General features: G+C 37.1%; 1 protein-coding gene across 1 annotated transcript in view; it reads left to right on the top strand.

Moving 5' to 3' along the window:
• Positions 1 to 18,555, top strand: part of IQCM (IQ motif containing M) — a 361,168-nt gene that overhangs the window by 257,911 nt on the left and 84,702 nt on the right. The window contains exon 12 of the mRNA XM_028492548.1: positions 12,881 to 13,042. Coding sequence (XP_028348349.1) covers positions 12,881 to 13,042 — 162 coding nt within the window. The remainder of the gene's footprint in view (positions 1 to 12,880; positions 13,043 to 18,555) is intronic.

The raw sequence follows: 18,555 nt of genomic DNA, 5'->3' as shown, positions 1-18,555 counted from the left end.
CATGGGCTTAGTTGCTCTGCGGCATGTGGGATCTTCCCGGACCAGGGCTTGAACCCATGTCCCCTGCATTGGCAGGCAGATTCTTAACCACTGTGCCACCAGGGAAGCCCTGCCCTTTGGTGTTTTTTTGTTTATTTTTTTTTGTTTATTTATTGCTACTCTTTGTTGCACTGCATGGTCTTTTCATTGCGGTGGCTTCTCTTGTTGCAGAGCACAGGCTCTAGGCACGTAGAGCACGGGCTCTAGGCAGTAGTTGTGGCTCATGGGCTTAGTTGCTCTGCGGCATGTGGGATCTTCCCGGACCAGGGCTTGAACCCATGTCCCCTGCATTGGCAGGCAGATTCTTAACCACTGTGCCACCAGGGAAGCCCTGCCCTTTGGTGTTTTTTTGTTTATTTATTTTTGTGCTACTCTTTGTTGCACTGCATGGTCTTTTCATTGCGGTGGCTTCTCTTGTTGCGGAGCACAGGCTCTAGGCACGTAGAGCACGGGCTCTAGGCAGTAGTTGTGGCGCATGGGCTTAGTTGCTCTGCGGCATGTGGGATCTTCCCGGACCAGGGCTTGAACCCATGTCCCCTGCATTGGCAGGCAGATTCTTAACCACTGTGCCACCAGGGAAGCCCTGCCCTTTGGTGTTTTTTTGTTTATTTTTTTTTGTTTATTTATTTTTTTTTTTTTGCGGTACCTGGGCCTCTCACTGTTGTGGCCTCTCCCGTTACGGAGCACAGGCTCTGGACGCGCAGGCTCAGCGGCCATGGCTCACGGGCCTAGCCGCTCTGTGGCATGTGGGTTCTTCCCAGACTGGGGCACAAACCTGTGTACCCTGCATCGGCAGGTGGACTCTCAACCACTGCGCCACCAGGGAAGCCCTGCCCTTTGGTTTTGATTCTTAATGTTTTGTTCTTTCATCAATGATCTTTAAGATCTCATATTTCAGCTTAAGATAAATTAAATGTAAGAAAGTTTCATTAATTTATGAATGGGGATGCTTTAGATTCACTTTCCCTTGTTCATAACATATGTAATTTTTTATACTGATAAATTGGCATTCTTCTTTTAAATTTCCTGATGAATAGAGAAAGCGTAGATAAAAATGGCATGACAAAAAAGTATGACATTCATCTAATTCAAATCAAAGAAAATGAATGCAACATAAAAACATAAAGTGCTCTAACAGTGACAATATATTAAAAGAACAACATTTAGAAATTGGTCATTTACATTGGGTTATAGATTATTTGACCACCAGTTTGAACTCACGTTTGATAACCCATGCTGAAAACCTCATATGACTGGTCAGTGGCCCATGAGAGCTAAGTTAGCATTTTAATAAATGCATAATATTCACAATGGAAGGAAATCTTGATTATCTGTCACCATTGTTTTTACTCTGTGAATTTTTTGTTCATGTGAAGATTATGAAGTGTATTTTTACCTTGGTGATAAATTTAGTTACATAATAATGCAGGTACTGGGTAAAGGGAAAGGATTAGGCTATTTTTACCCATACTTGTAAATACTTCTTAATAATTGACTTCAAAAATGAGGTTTTCTATTCTGGTTTAATAACCCAGGGTCACTAGTAAAGCTTTATTAGCCATCTAAGTCTCTCTTGATACACTTAGGACTGGTCCTGAACTTAACAATTTATATACAAGCTCTTTTTAAGTAGTAAGTCGGTGCCGGGGATTTGTGTTGAAGAAAGGCCCATTAGGAAGAAATTCACACTTCCAAAAATCCTAGAAGCTCAAGTTCTCATCATTCACTGTAAAGTACATTTACTTGTGTACTGTGTACATGACTGAGATTGTGTTGCTCATGCATTTTTAGTGTTAAAATATCCGTTAATAATAATTTTAGAAAGGAACAATTGCGATAATAGATGTTTTTTCTTTTTATCACCCCTACCTATAATGTAAAGCTGACAACTTTATGTCTGTTTCCTAATTCTAAGAATGATCTGCCACCAAGTGTCCTGTTAGTACTAATGTGCTATTATACTTTCTTGGGGGTTGTGGGAGAAAAAAAATCACACACATGGGTTTAGAGTTGGCAAATATTGAGTAATAATTATTCCTTATACTTTTTTGTATTTCCAAAATTTCCTATCATGAACATATAATGCTTTTATTTTTCTAATATTAAAAAAAATTTTATTGGAGTATAGTTGATTTACAATGTTGTGTTAGTTTCAGATGTACAGTAAAGTGAATCAGTTATACATCTCTATATATATTTCCACTCTTTTTTTAGCTTCTTTTCACATATAGCTCATTACACAGTAAGAAATAATATTTTTTCACAGTAAAATTATGTCCCAAACATTTCATAGAATATGCTTATACTAAAAAATTGTTATATTTTTTAACATCTTTATTGGAGTATAATTGCATTACAATGGTGTGTTAGTTTCTGCTTTATAACAAAGTGAATCAATTATACATATATATGTCCCCATATCTCTTCCCTCTTGCGTCTCCCTCCCTCCCACCCTCCCTATCACACCCCTCTAGGGGGTCACAAAGCACCGAGCTAATCTCCCTGTGCTTTGCGGCCGCTACCAACTAGCTATGTATTTTACGTTTGGTAGTGTATATATGTCCATGCCACTCTCTCACTTTGTCCCAGCTTACCCTTCCCCCTCCCCGTATCCTAAAGTCCATTCTCTAGTAGGCCGGTGTCTTTATTCCTGTCTTGCCCCTAGGTTCTTCAAGACCTTTTTTTGTTTTTTTTTAGATTCCATATATATGTGTTAGAATATGGTATTTGTTTTTATCTTTCTGACTTACTTCACTCTGTATGACAGACTCTAGGTCCATCCACCTCACTACAAATAACTCAATTTCATTTCTTTTTATGGCTGAGTAATATTCTATTGTATATATGTGCCACATCTTCTTTATCCATTCATTTGTTGATGGACACTTAGGTCAATTTTGTTTATCTTCTCAAAGAACCAGCTTTTAGTTTTATTGATCTTTTCTATTGTTTCCTTCATTTCTTTTTCATTTATTTCTGATCTGATCCTTATGATTTCTTTCATTCTGCTAACTTTGGGGTTTCTTTGTCCTTCTTTCTCTAATTGCTTTTGGTGTAAGGTATTGTTTAGCCTCCATGTGTTTTTATTTTTTAAAGATTTTTTCCTGTAATAGATTTCTAGTCTCATAGCATTGTGGTCGGAAAAGGTACTTGATACAATTTCAGTTTTCTTAAATTTACCACGGCTTGATTTGTGACTCAAGATATATTCTATCCTGGAGAATGTTCCATGAGCACTTGAGAAGAATGTGTATTCTGTTGTTTTTGGCTGGAATGTCCTATAAATATCAATTAAGTCCATCTTGTTTAATGTATCACTTAAAGCTTGTGTTTCCTTATTTATATCTTCTTCTTGGATTGATCCCTTGATCATTATGTAGTGTCCTTCTTTGTCTCTTGTAATAGTCTTTATTTTAAAGTCTATTTTGTCTGATATGAGAATTGCTACTCCAGCTTTCTTTTGATTTCCATTTGCATGGAATATCTTTTTTCATCCCCTCACTTTCAGTCTGTATGTGTCCCTGGGTCTGAAGTGGGTCTCTTGTAGACAGCATATAGTAGGTCTTGTTCTTGTATCCATTCAGCCAGTCTATGTCTTCTGGTTGGAACATTTAATCCATTTACATTGAAGGTAATTATCGATATGTATATTCCTATAACCATTTTCTTATTGTTTTGGGCTTGTTATTGTAGGTCTTTTCCTTCTCTTGTGTTTCCTGCCTAGAGAAGTTCCTTTAGCATTTGTTGTAAAGCTGGTTTGGTGGTGCTGAATTCTCTTAGCTTTTGCTTGTCGGTAAAGGTTTTAATTTCTCTGTTAAATCTGAATGATATCCTTGCTGGGTAGAGTAATCTTGTTTGTAGGTTTTTCTCCTTCATCACTTTAAGTATGTCCTGCCACTCCCTTCTGGCTTGCAGAATTAACTACTGAAAGATCAGCTGTTAACCTTATGGGGATCCACTTGTGTTTTATATGTTGTTTATCCCTTGCTGCTTTTAATATTTGTTCTTTGTATTTAATTTTTCATAGTTTCATTAATATGTGTCTTGGCATGTTTTCCTTGGATTTATCCTATATGGGACTCTCTGTGCTTCCTGGACTTGATTAACTATTTCCTTTCCCATATTAGGGAAGTTTTCAACTAGAATCTCTTCAAATATTTTCTCAGTCCCTTTCTTTTTCTCTTCTTCTTCTGGGACCCCTATCATTCGAATGTTGTTGCGTTTACTGTTGTCCCAGAGGTCTCTGAGACTGTCCTCAATTCTTTTCATTCCTTTCTCTTTATTCTGCTCTACAGTAGTTATTTCCACTATTTTATCTTGCAGATCACTTATCCATTCTTCTGCTTCAGTTATTCTGCTATTGATCCCTTCTAGAGAATTTTTAATTTCATTTATTCTGCTGTTCATAACTGTTTGTTTGCTCTTTAGTTCTTCTACGTCCTTGTTAAACGTTTCTTGTATTTTCTCCATTACTCTTTAGTTCTTTTACGTCCTATTTAAACATTTCTTGTATTTTCTCCATTATTTTTCCAAGATTTTGGATCATCTTTACTATCATTCTGAATTCTTTTTCAGGTAGACTGCCTATTTCCTTTTCATTTTGTTAGGTTTGGTGGGTTTTTACCTTGCTCCTTCATCTGATGTGTGTTTCTCTGTCTTCTCATTTTGCTTAACTTACTGTGTTTGGGGTCTCCTTTTCACAGGCTGCAGGTTTGTAGTTCCCATTGTTTTTGGTGTCTGTCTGCAGTTGCTTAGGTTGTTTCAGTGGGTTGTGTAGGCTTCCTGGTGTAGTGGACTAGTGCCTGTGTTCTAGTGGATGAGGCTGTATCTTGTCTTTCTGGTGGGCAGCTCAACGTATGGTGGTGTGTTTTGAGGTGTCTGGGGCCTTATTATGATTTTAGGCAGCCTCTCTGCTATTGGATGGGGTTGTGTTCCTGTCTTGCTAGTTGTTTGGCATACAGTGTCCAGCGCTGTAGCTTTCTGGTCATTGAGTGGAGGTGGGTCTTGGCTTATTATGATTTTAGGCAGCCTCTCTGCTATTGGATGGGGTTGTGTTCCTGTCTTGCTAGTTGTTTGGCATACAGTGTCCAGCGCTGTAGCTTTCTGGTCATTGAGTGGAGGTGGGTCTTGGCATTGAGATGGAGATCTCTGGGAGATTTTCGCCATTTGATATTACGTGGATCTGGGAGGTCTCTTGTGGACCAGTGTCCTGAACGTGGCTCTCCCACCTCAGAGGCACAGCCCTCACACCTGGCTGGAGCACCAAGAGCCTGTCATCCACATGGCTCAGAATAAAAGGGAGAAAAATAAGAAAGAAAGAAAGAAGAAGATAAAATAAAATAAAGTAAAATAAAATAAAGTAATTAAAATAAAAAATAATTATTAAAAATTTTTTAAGTAATAATAAAAAAAAAGAAAGAAGAGAGCAACCAAACCAAAAAACAAATCTACCAATGATAACAAGTGCTAAAAACTATACTAAAAAAAAAAAAAAAAACAAACAGAGAGACAGAACCCTAGGACAAATGATAAAAGCAAAGCTATACAGACAAAGTCACACACAGAAGCATACACATACACACTCACAAAAAAAGAAAAATGGAAAAAAATATATATATAGATATCGTTGCTCCCAAAGTCCACCTCCTCAATTTGGGATGATTTGTTGTCTATTCAGGTATTCCACAGATGCAGGATACATCAAGTTGATTGTGGAGATTTAATCCGCTGCTCCTGAGGCTGCTGGGAGAGATTTCCCTTTCTCTTTTTTGTTCGCACAGCTCCTGAGGTTCAGCTTTGGATTGGCCACACCTCTGCGTGTAGGTCACCTGAGGGCATCTGTTCTTCGCTCAGACAGGACGGGGTTAAAGGAGCAGCTGATTCGGGGGCTCTGGCTCACTCAGGCCGGGGGGAGGAAGGGGTATGGATGCGAGGCGAGCCTGCGGCGGCAGAGGCCAGCATGATGTTGCACCAGCCTGAGGCGTGCTGTGCGTTCTCCCGGGGAAGTTGTCCCTGGATCCCGGGATCCTGGCAGTGGTGGGCTGCACAGGCTCCCGGGAGGGGAGGTGTGGAGAGTGACCTGTGCTTGCTCACAGGCTTCATGGTGGTGGCAGCAGCAGCCTTAGTGTCTCATGCCCGTCTCTGGGGTCCGTGCTGACAGCTGCGGCTCGCGCCCGTGTCTGGAGCTCCTTTAAGTGGCGCACTTAATCCCCTCTCCTTGCGCACCAGGAAACAAAGAGGGAAGAAAAAGTCTCTTACCTCTTTGGCAGGTCCAGAGTTTTTCCAGGTTTCCCTCCCAGCTAGCTGTGGTGCACTAGCCCCCTTCAGGCTGTGTTCACGCCGCCAACCCCAGTCCTCTCCCTGGGATCCGACCTCCGAAGCCCGAGCCTCAGCTCCCAGCCCCGCCCGCCCTGGCTGGTGAGCAGACAGGCCTCTTGGGCTGGTGAGTGCTGGTTGGCACCGATCCTCTGTGCGGAAATCTCTCCGCTTTGCCCTCCGCACCCTGTTACTGCTCTCTCCTCTGTGGCTCCTTTGCTTCCCCCCTCCACCACCCGCAGTCTACGCCCGCGAAGTGGCTTCCTAGTGTGTGGAAACCTTTCCTCCTTCACAGCTCCCTCCCCAAGGTGCAGGTCCCGTGCCTGTTCTTTTGTCTCTGTTTTTTCTTTTTTCTTTTGCCCTGCCCAGGTACATAGGGAGTTTCTTGCCTTTTGGGAGGTCTGAGGTCTTCTGCTAGCGTTCAGTGGGTGTTCTGTAGGAGTTGTTCCACATGTAGATGTATTTCTGATGTATTTGTGGGCAGGAACGTGATCTCCATGTCTTACTGTGACGCCATCTTGAAGCTCCTCCTCCTGTAATGCTTTTAAAACCATAAAATAATGTTAAAATAACCATGGAACCAAAGTATTTACCATACAAAAGTATGTCTTTAGTATGATTCCATTTACAATGTTTTTTAAAATCCCTGTGATTCTTGAAGTACAAGTCTGGGGACCACTGCCTTAAATATTCAAATTCAGGGTCTGCAGTAGGGAAGCAGTGAGACCTCAATAATACAATCGGCCTGTGCAGGAGAGGGAGGGACAGGCATCTTTGGGTCCTCTGAACACTCACCACCTATTCTGAATATTAAGCATAATGAGCCTTACTTATCTGAGAGGCAGGAGATAACTATAGGTGTCTAAGGAGGTCCCACTGTTGGTTTTTATTTTGGCTTCCATTTTTAGCAAACTAAGAGGGTTATAATCAGTTGATGAACTGTGGTTTTGACCTGAGGGCTTGTCAATAGTCTGTATAAAATAAATTCTTGTGGAGAAGACTAACATCAGAAAACCATCTGGAAAGAGCTATGAGCTCTTGTGAGAGAAACCATAGTGCTGACTATGCCGGGACAGCTAAAGGATTTAGGAAGATTGGAAGAAGACTTCAAAGGGAGAGGCCACCAGACAACTAGCAACCCCGGAAGGCTCTAACAGTCCCATGATACCAGGAACAGTGTGTTTAAAATGATATGGCATCCTCGTTGAAAGGACCAACTTTGAAGTTAGAATTAAGATTAGATCCTGGCCTCACCACTTACTGTGAGGCCATGAAAATGCTCTCTAACCATCTCTATGCCTCAGTGTCTTGAGCTATGTTATGAGTATGCTAGTATTGAACTCATAGGATTGTCAGCAAGTCACACATATGTGATTTTAGGATTAATTTAGCTAATGTACATAACTTGCTTAGCACACTGCCTGCTATATACTAAGCTCCCAATGAATACTATTAATTATTGTTGTATTTATTTGTTAATTAAAAAGCCTTTTATTGACCCTTTCCCAGTATCAGGCACAGGGCTAGGTGCTAGAAGATTCAATGGTTAGCAAGCAATCATGGACCTTGTCTGCCTGTAACTGATAGTCTTGTGAAGGAGGCAGATCTCAAGTAATAATAGGAATAATATAATTACAAACTTCAGTAAGTGTAATGGAGGAAAAGTACAGAGAACAATAACTCTGAGATTATATAATATGAAAGCTTGATCTAGTTGGTGAGAGTCAGAGGACACTTTGAGAAGAGACATGAAGGTGTTGTAGATGTTGATGAGGCAACGGAGGAAAGGGTTTGGGAGGAGAACATACCAGCTACACAGAACATCTTATGCAAAGCTTCTGAAGTAGGAGGATGCAAGGTGTGATTCTGAAACTGAAAGAAAACCAAGGTTGCTAGAGTAGAGATGGAGGAGGAGGCAGGGGCCAGAATGTTCAAAATCTTTCAGGACATAGTAAAGACTTGGTATTATTTTAAGAGCATCAGGAAGCCATTGAATAGGAAAATGTATGAACTAGGGAACCATTGAATAGGAAAATGTATGAACTAGGGAACTGTTGAATAGGAAAATGTATGAAGTAGGGAACCATTGACTAGGAAAATGTATGAACTAGGGAACTGCTGAATAGGAAAATGTATTAAAAATACTTTAAAAATATTATTCTGGCTGTTTAGAGGCAAGATCAAAAGGGCCAAGAAGACTGTTTAGGAGGCAAAAGTGTTTGTATAAAAATAAATGATAGTTTTTCTAGGAGGGTGGTAGTGGGTAGTGCGGTGTCAAGGAGATCTCCTAGTTTTCTAGGTTGTGCCATTAAATAGGGGCTATTTACTGAGACAGGGAATCCTAGAACAGGACAGACATTAGTGCCTATTGGTTAGCCAAGTGGAGTTGTCAATTAGGCAACTGGATATCATGATTTTGCCATGTTTTGTTAATGCTAAGATGTATATTTTCATATTTTAATGTCTCTAAAATTGAGCTATAGCTTATAATCAATGGTATGCCCTAGTTAAATTTCCAGTCTTTTATATTTCTTAGTGATGTGTAAACTAATGGGGTCCTCAACATCTATAATGTCTTAGATTCAACAAAATATGCTAATAATAGCAACAAGGAAGACCACCATAACATCAATTAGTAGCTCACAAGCACTAATTAACACAAAACTTCTGATCAGTATACAACAGGAACCACTTACCCTTAGAATATCCAAAATAGTGTAGGAGTGACCAGAAAGAGCAATGACTTCAGGATGACTGTCCACTTTTCCACCCACCCATCCAGAAGACAAGATGGGGGACAAGATAGGAAACTGCCCTCATTATCTAAATAGGATAGAGGCTGTACCAGCATCTGTTAAATGAAGAGCATGATAATAATAATAATAACACTTAAATAATGCTGGCCATAGACTAGGTGTTCCTCTAAAGACATTATATCAGCTCATGACAACACTATTATGTGAACAGTTTTACTATGATACTGAGCTGCAAAGAGGTTAGCTAACTTGCTTCAGGTCACACAGCTCATAAATGGCGGATCCAGGTTCACACCCAAGCAGTGGTCAGCTCTAAAGCCTCTGCTCTCAACCACTGCTGCTACCTCTAATGAAGATAATTAATACTTGGTGACCTGGGAGCAATAGAGATTTATGGAAATATTGTGTGGGCTTTTGCCAGACAGAGACACATACATCTAAGATCTTCAGAGTTTTACTGTGTATATGGCTTGGGGAAGAAGGCGTAAGGAAGAGCTCTTATTCTTTTGAGTTCTGAGAACTGTATTATTACATCTAAATGTAATGTGTCAATATTGACTTAGCGACTTAGCAGTATATTAAAAGGAAGGTGCTCTATAAATAACATGTTATCAATATCAGCAACAAAAATTAAATTCCTGTTTTTATCTTGGGATGACATATGTAATAAAACAAAAAGAAGAGGACATGTTTTACAAGCCATATGTCTTCTAAAATGAAAAATGCTTACTTGTAATCAACTTTGATATTATGAAAGGAGGTACAATTATTCCAAAATCATTATGCCTTGTTTATATAAGCTCTAAGTCTCCATTTGTATTACCTGATGGCAAATGGTGGCATTAGCAAGACTCTGAGCTGAAAACCTTGAATGTGTGTCTGATACTATAGCTATCACTATATCACATTGTCATGGCAAGTTCAACATTCCACAGACTTCATGTGTTTCTACTTAAGTCGTCAATCAGGATAAGCCAGGAAGAGAAAGTGGCAGGTCTACATTCACCACTGCTTAGATTTTAGTGTAGGCATTTTATTTTTCCCCAAATGAAAACATTTTCCTTTATGGAAAATAAAATGCTTTATTAAAACTAATAAGCATAGCCTTATTAAATAACATCACTAAACATCTTGTTTAAGCTAAAGGAATTAGAAAGATATAAGTCTTGAAGAGGAGAGAAATCTAAGTGTAATTTGGTCCTTCACACTAAAAAGGCTGCTATTATTGCTAGATTTTCCTACTTTATTTTTTTTCTTTATGGTTTCGAAGAGAGAAACTCTGATCTATTTTATTTCCTCACTTTGTGTGTGATGGAAAACTTCAGGATTTTATTTAATTTCACTCTATGATTTCTCATAATGTAATTAATGCTGCATCCTCCTTCACAATTCATCCTCCTTCACAAAATGCTGTCGCCTTCACAACTTGAAGAGACCTCTACTGCCTGAGGATCTCCCCTGCTCAACTTCTTGATGAAGTATGATCAGAGTGAATGAGTAAAGCAGGGTTGACTCTTTAGCACTGCTTTGTAATAGTTCTGGCTTCCTTTCTTCTGTTGACAGATGAGAAAGGATTTAGAATTATTTAAGTGAGATATATCTAATAACTTTGCATATCTGAGCACATATGAAGATGTCTGCTTTTTTTAGTTAGAGGAGAATAATTTTGAACTTTTCCTTTTAAAAAGAGGCAGAAAACTCCCTAAGATGTTTATAATTGAAAGATGCAGTAACTTTATTTCCTGGCTCTCTAATGGTTTTTATTAGTGTTGGAATAATACTAGATGAAAACTAAAACTAACACACTCATGTAGTACTTATAGACATGGTGCTATAAATTTTTATATATCTCTTATATCACTTAATCCTAACAATAACCCTATAATGTCAGTATTATCACCAGGAGATAAATGTGATTCATCTAATATTTCATAGCCTGTTAATGGTGGTTCAAGAATTAAAACCCAGGTCTGTTTGTATCAATCAGGATCCAGTTAGAAACTAAAACTACATGGTGATTTGAGCAGGAAAAGATTAATATAAAGAATTATTAACTATGATGGTGATTAAATAAGATTGGCTACTAAGGGTAAAAAAACTCTAAAGAATTGAGAAGAGCAGATATAAGGAGTGGCACTAACCCTCAGTCTGAGGCAGAGCACTTAAGGAAAGGACAAATTTTAAAGAGTGTCCCTTACCCTCTCCCTTTACCCTGGGATCCAGCTCTTCTTGGAGAGGACACAGCTGTGACCCAGTGTGTGGCAGAGACGTTTGCTGAGGTAGCATGCTAGTGGAACTCCCAGGGAAGCCACTCTCTATGGTTCTGGGGAAACTTCCCATAGGGAGGTGTCTCAGTGTGGAACCCGTTCAAGGGAAGTTGGTGCCTCACGGAAAGTGCTAGCAAGCTCCCAGAGTGTGAGTCAGGGGAGCCCTGTGGGGTGCCAAGCAACATGGCCCAGAAGGTGCCCTGCACTGCTGGTCACTATGCACTGTAGGAGCTATCAGAGAAAAGCCCCCAGAACCAGGAAGAGCCTCTTTGTCCTCTAGTTTCCTACCTTACCCTCTATGAAGGATGCTTAAAAATTTCCCATATGGCAAGGGAGAAATATTCTAGTCTCACAAATAGGACAATGAAGGGTGGATTTAGGGTGAGGCAATAGATGGATACTACCCACCAACCAATCTGCTTTCTTAATCATTTAATCATTATGTTGTACTGCCTTATACTTACTGTACCACAAAATATGATATTTGAAAAAATAAAGGGAAAAAAAGGAAAGAAGGTAGATAGGTAGGAAGAAAAAGATAGACAATGTAACAGGATTATAAATGAAGATTTACATTAGTATCTCTCTTTTCTTTGAAATGTTTCTAGATAGAGTCACTTTGAATTAATTTCTCAGGAGACTGCCTTATTAAATTTTAGGACATTGGCTTATCAACCAAAAACTGAAGACACAAACTGCAGGCCCAAGGGCCATAACCAAAGATTTTTCACTCTACAATTCAAATTATTTTTTAATCCCAGCTTTCTCATCTACTAGTTAATGCAGGTCATGTTCACTTGACAAACATTTGTTTGCAAATAAGAGCTTCTCCTCAGATAATCCAAATCCTAATTGCATCATTTACAGACTATAAGATTTAGGCAAGTTATTTAATTTCTTTGGGCCGCCAATTCCTCATGTAAAATGATGATAACAACAGTATCTACCTTACAGATGTGTTATGAAAATTAAGTGTGTTAATATTCAAAAGCACTTGGGACCATTTCTTGCATATAGTAAGTGCTTTATAAATATTTGTATAGATGTTATTATATTTTCTTAAAGACCATAGCCTAAGAATATGTATTCTTTCAGTAGTTCCAGTTTATGGAACTCTTCATTTAATCAACATTTCTTTCAGATTATTCTGATTTCATTGTTTAATGGCAATTAAAAAAATATGATTACGTTATAGTATGTATAATGTGAATGCTGTTAGTTGGTTATCTTACTTTTTTCTACAGCTATTAACAACAGTGCTTTAAACTGATAGTGTTTGAAGATTCTACTAGCAAGCCCTTACTCCTTAATTTTTGCTATGAATTATCTGAACAGTAAGATTTTTGGTGAAGTATTTTTGGCTAAAGAAAACTATGTTGTCAGCATAACCATTAGCATTCAAATTATTCAATAGTTTTAAATTTACATCCCTTAAAAGATACATATTAGAAATTTTGTAAAAATGTCTAAAATTAAAAACAAATTAATGTTCTTTTTTTACAGAAGACCATGCAAAACACTCTGATATCATCAAGAAGTCCAATGCAATTGAAATGTTATTTACACTCTACCCTCCTCAAGGTGCCCATGTGTGTACTAATATGAGGCTTAGATCAACTTGGCTGAGACCCATAGTAAATGGGGAAGAAGGATATAAGTATATAGGTAAGATGCTGAACCTTATAATTTCCTTTTATAATAAGGCAGAAATGACCTTGTACTTTATATAACCCTTATCCATCACTTAGATAATATGGGATAATAGGCCCTATAGAATATTCCCTTTCATTTTTAAGTATTATGCTTGCAGTTTAAAAAGTGGCTGATTTATACTTTGGTGACTCCATTAAAATAGTGGAAACACTGTGTTTATCCATTTATCTGATGATGGATATTTGGCTTGTTTTTTTTAAAAAGTGATACTACAAGGAAAGCTGCTACGAACATTCAGGTACTGGACTGTGTATAGACATATGTTTTCATTTCTCTTGACTAAACTGTTTCCCAGCATGGTTAAACCATTTCATATTCCCCATCAGTAGAAATATGAGAGTTGCATTTGTTCCATAGCTATATCAATACTCAGTGTAATCAGTTTTTCTAATTTTAGCCATTCTGAGATAGCGTTGGTATTCCATTGTGGTTTTAATTTGCATTTCTCTAGTAGACAATGATATACAGCATATTTTCATGTATTTGTCATTTGTGTATCTTCTTTAGTGAAATGTCTGTTCAAATTTTTGGCCATTTTTATATTTTTTGCTGTTGTTTTAAGCATTGCGAGTCCTTTAGATATCCTGAATATAAATTCTTTAACATATATATGCTTCGCAAATATTTTCTCCCAGTCTGTGGCTTGTCTTTTCTTTCTCTTAATAATATCTTCTGAAGAGCAGAAGATTTTAATTTTGATGAAGTCCAGTTTACCACTGTATTCTTTTATGACTCACGCTTTTACTGTCATATCCAAGATATATTGTTAGACCTGTGGTCACAAGGTTTCTTCTAGAAATTTTATAGTTTTAAATTTTATATTTCAGCGTATAATTTGTTTTGAGCTCTATTTTGTACATGACTCAAGGTTGAAGTTTTGTCTTTTTTCTAACATATTGATACCCAAATGTGCTAGCACTATTTGTTGAAAAGACTCTCCTTCTATGAATTAACTTTGTATTTTGGAAAACCAAATAGTCCAAAGAAAACATGTAGATGGCAAATAAGCACATGAAAAGATGACCAATATTATTAGTCATTAGGAAAATACAAATAAAAGCCATAATGTCATACCACTACTCATCTATTAGAATGACTAAAAGAAAATTTTAAAATCTGACAATACCAAATCTGGCAAGAATGTAGAAAAACTGGAACATTCATACATTGCTGGTGGAAATACTAAATTGTACAACCCATTTCTAAAGATTTTGATACTTTCTTATAAATTAATATGCTCTAACCATAACACCTAGCCATCCTACTCCTAGGTAATTACCTAAGAGGAATGAAAGTATTTGTTTACACAAAAACCTATATATAAATATATGTAGCTGCTTAGTCATAATTGCCAGGAGCTGGAAAAACACAAATGTTCTTCAACTGGTGAATGGATAATCAAAATTTGTTAGCATTTGTACAGTGAAATAGTATCCAGCAATAAAGAGGAATGAGTTACTGATACAATAACATGGGTGAATTTCAAATGCATCATGTTAATTGAAAGAAGCCAAACTCAAAGGCTATATACTGATTCCATTTAAATGACACTTTGGAAAAGCAAAACTAGTAGGACAGAGTCAGCCCTGTGATTGTCAGGGGTTAATGCTGGTGGGAGGGTTTGACTACAGAGAGGTTGCATGAGGGAGTTCTTAGGGTGATGAAACTGTTCTGCATAGCTAAAACAAACTATATGCCAAAAAGAATGAATTTTACTGAAAGTAAAAATTTTTAAATACAAAATAAAAAGAGAGAAGAATTTAAGAATGGCAAACAAATCCAAAAATGATGCACACTGCTATTAGTCATTAAGGAGATATAAATTAAACGCAGTAGGATACCACTACACACCTACCTTAAGGGCTAAATTAAAAAGTCAGAACACACCAAGTGCAGCAACTGGAACACTAATATCCTGCCAATGCAAATGTAAAATTTTAAAAACACTATGCAAAATGGTTTGACATTTTCTTAAAAAGTTATAGATACACTTACTATATGACTCAGCCATACCACTCCTAGATATTTGTCCATGAGAAAAGAAAGTATATGTACATACAGGGACTTGTACATGAATATTCATAGATTCTTTTTTTGTTAAAGACCCAAACTAGAAGCAACTCAAATGCCCATCTACAGGTGAAAGGATAAACAAATTGTGATATATCCATGCAGAATACTACTCATCAATATAAAAGAACAAACTATTGGCAGTATATAATACATATAACAAACAGTATGGCTGAATCTCACATGAATTATGCTGAAAAAGGTTAGACAAAAAAAAAGTACAAGCGTATGATTCCGTTTATATAAAAGTCTAGAAGTTGCAAACAAACTAGGCCTGTGACAGAATCAGATCCGTGGTTACCTGGGATGGAGATGGGAAATAGAAGTGAGGCCTGATGGATTACAAAATTTGAGGGATGATGTCAATAGAAATGTTTATTAACTTGATTGTGGTGATAGGTGATGGTTTCAGGGATGTAAACATATGTCAAAATTCATCAAATTATACAGTTTAAGTACATGTAGTTTTTTATTTACACTTCAATAAAGCTGTAAAAATAAAGTTGAAAACATAAATTTAAACAACCAAGATAGTTAAATTTGTATTTTGGGACTTTTTTTCAAAGATGTCTTCTCTTTAAGTTTAAAACTAGCATATTAGAACTCATCTGGAGAGTCACAAATTTAATGCAGTCTCATTTGGCTTGTGCATGTAAAGATCTGTTTAAGTGCTCAGTTCTGAAAGATAGCCTGGAGGAGGAAGCGGGAAAGAAAGAGAAAGAAAATTATGAAAAAGGAAGTTGAAGCCTTTAGGTTCTATAAGATGAACCAAGACCCTGATTGCAATTTATTTTCTCTTTGCAATTTTCCCCCTGAAAGTTAACCTATCATTCTAAAAGATTTGTGTTCGTTGTCTACAGCCCATTTGTGAACATTTGGTTCAAATAAAACAAATAGAAAGGAAATACGGAGGTGGCCTTATAAGTTGAGAACTCCATCTTCTGAGGTTTTATGCTTTCTTTCTCCTTTTTAGTAGGTGGCCAGGGCCTTGCATCTTTTTGAATTACAGTTGTTATTAAATTGATTGACAAGAGAGTTTGCAGCATTTCCCTTGAAAAAGATTAGTCTATTATAGAAGTGCTTTCTGAAACTCAGTTAACTCCTTGACTATAAACATTTTAGGGAAGATAGCTCTGGGAATTTATTACATGTTCCAGTATTAATACTTCACAATGTAGGCACTCTTGTTTATTGATTTCACTCTGTAGATTTAGAGATGTATCATCAGCAAGAACTGAAGAGTAGTTAACAGAGTTACTGAATGCTCTGTAAATGGCATGGGCTATTAACAAAGTATGTAGTATTAAGACCATACATACTCTAGAAATATTTCATATATCCATATTTTACATCCCAGAATTCCTAGCACAGTGGCTTGAATGTAACTGGAATGCTGCATATGTCATAATTTCAAATTGCTTAATAGGCACAAAGTATTTCTTCTGAATCATAATTTTGTAATATTAGACCATCAATGAAGTTAAAAAAAAAGTCTTTAAATTTTTTTCCAGGAGCGTAGTCTTGTCAAACGTGTTTTCGGAAAGGTTATTTGGAGGGCTAGTCTTTTAATATGTCTTTGGTTATCTTTCCTTATGAGTTGTCTGTCTTTGAGCTCCCCTGACCTTATGGCCTATCACAGGTACACTGAACTTGTTCCTCTCCTTCATTAAGTTTTTGTGACTTTGGTGAATTTCCAGCCTGGAAGCTGTAGATTACATTAATGAGCTCTTGGAATTCTAATGGGAATACCTTGAAAGGGGTAGGTTAGCCATTGTCTTTCAGGGAAGTAATTTAGGGAATACAAATGAATGATTAAACTACTTTCTCAAACCAATGGTCCATTCTTAACTGAAATCATATTGTTATATTAATGTAAGTTTTCTAATTAGTTCAGATTCTGAGTAATGAGCAAAGACCTCTAGTTCTCTTTCTTTTTCATACATCATTTTGAGCCCTTATATAGTAAATTTTACTTACCTTTATAACATATGGTTATTTAAGTTGTATAATTAATACTGGAACCTGATTTCCTGGCCTAATCAGTATTATGTTACCTATTATGAGTACAAGGTATCTTTTTATGCCCTTCAGTTTATTCCACTGCCTTCAGGCAAGACCTGATATACATTAGCCAAATGAGAATCTGTCCTATCTTTAAAGACTGTGGCAATTACTCAATCGTCTTTGACAGCTCAGAATTTTCTACTTTGCAACATGACTTTCTTTTCTTATGCATCCTTTATTGCAGTTGCAACTGTTTCACTCTCAACAAAATAAAGGCTATGCCTACATGATTAAGACCTTTTCTTTTTTCTAAAAATATTCCTTTAAAAATATTGTTCCTCAGAAATTCTCTTGCTAATCCTTAATGACTTTTGGCACTTCTCTCTAAACATTTCCCACATTTTCTCATTTGTTTTAAGTGATGGAACTCAGACTAATATATAATAATCCAATATGTCTGATTTATTATGAATATAATCTTAGCTACTACATGTTCTGCTTATATCTCTGTGCTTTTTTAGACCTTTAAAATACACATCTCTGCATTTACTTGGTTTTCTATCCATCATTTTAAATATCCTTTTTTTGAACATATTTCTTGTAGCTATTTGATATATGTGTAATTTATTTTGCCTTCTTAAATTTCCTACCCTGACTTCTCCTGATTTTCCTTAACTTATTTAGAATATGGACATTTATTACTCTTGTCAAAACTCAGTTGACAATGTTGAACCCATTCTTTGAGGTGTTCTATAAGATTATTATATAATGGAAAACCCATATAAATCCTGATTTGAACGGAGCTCCATATATATATATACATATACATATATATTTTAATATCTTTATTGGAGTATAATTGCTTTACAATGGTGTGTTAGTTTCTGCTTTATAACAAAGTGAATCAGTTATACATATACATATGTTTCCATATCTCTTCCCTCTTGCGTCTCCCTCCCTCCCACCCTCCCTATCACACCTCTCTAGGTGGTCACAAAGCACCGAGCTGACCTCCCTGTGCTATGCGGCTGCTTCTCACTAGCTATCTCTTTTATGTTTGGTAGTGTATATATGTCCATGCCACTCTCTCACTTTGTCCCAGCTTACACTTCACCCTCCCCATATCCTCAAGTCCATTCCCTAGTAGGTCTGTGTCTTTATTCCCGTCTTGTGCCTAGGTTCCTCATGACTTATTTTTTTTTCTTAGATTCCATACATATGTGTTAGCATACAGTATTTGTTTTTCTCTTTCTGTCGTACTCCACTCTGTAGGACAGACTCTAGGTCCATCCACCTCACTACAAATAACTCAATTTCGTTTCTTTTTATGGCTGAGTAATATTCCATTGTATATATGTGTCACATCTTCTTTATCCATTCATCTGTTGATG

Source organism: Physeter macrocephalus, chromosome 7 (genome assembly GCF_002837175.3).
Source record: "Physeter macrocephalus isolate SW-GA chromosome 7, ASM283717v5, whole genome shotgun sequence".
NCBI lineage: Eukaryota > Metazoa > Chordata > Mammalia > Artiodactyla > Physeteridae > Physeter > Physeter macrocephalus.
The sequence above is the reverse complement of the archived record's forward strand: the minus strand, read 5'-3'. Positions and strand labels throughout refer to the sequence as shown.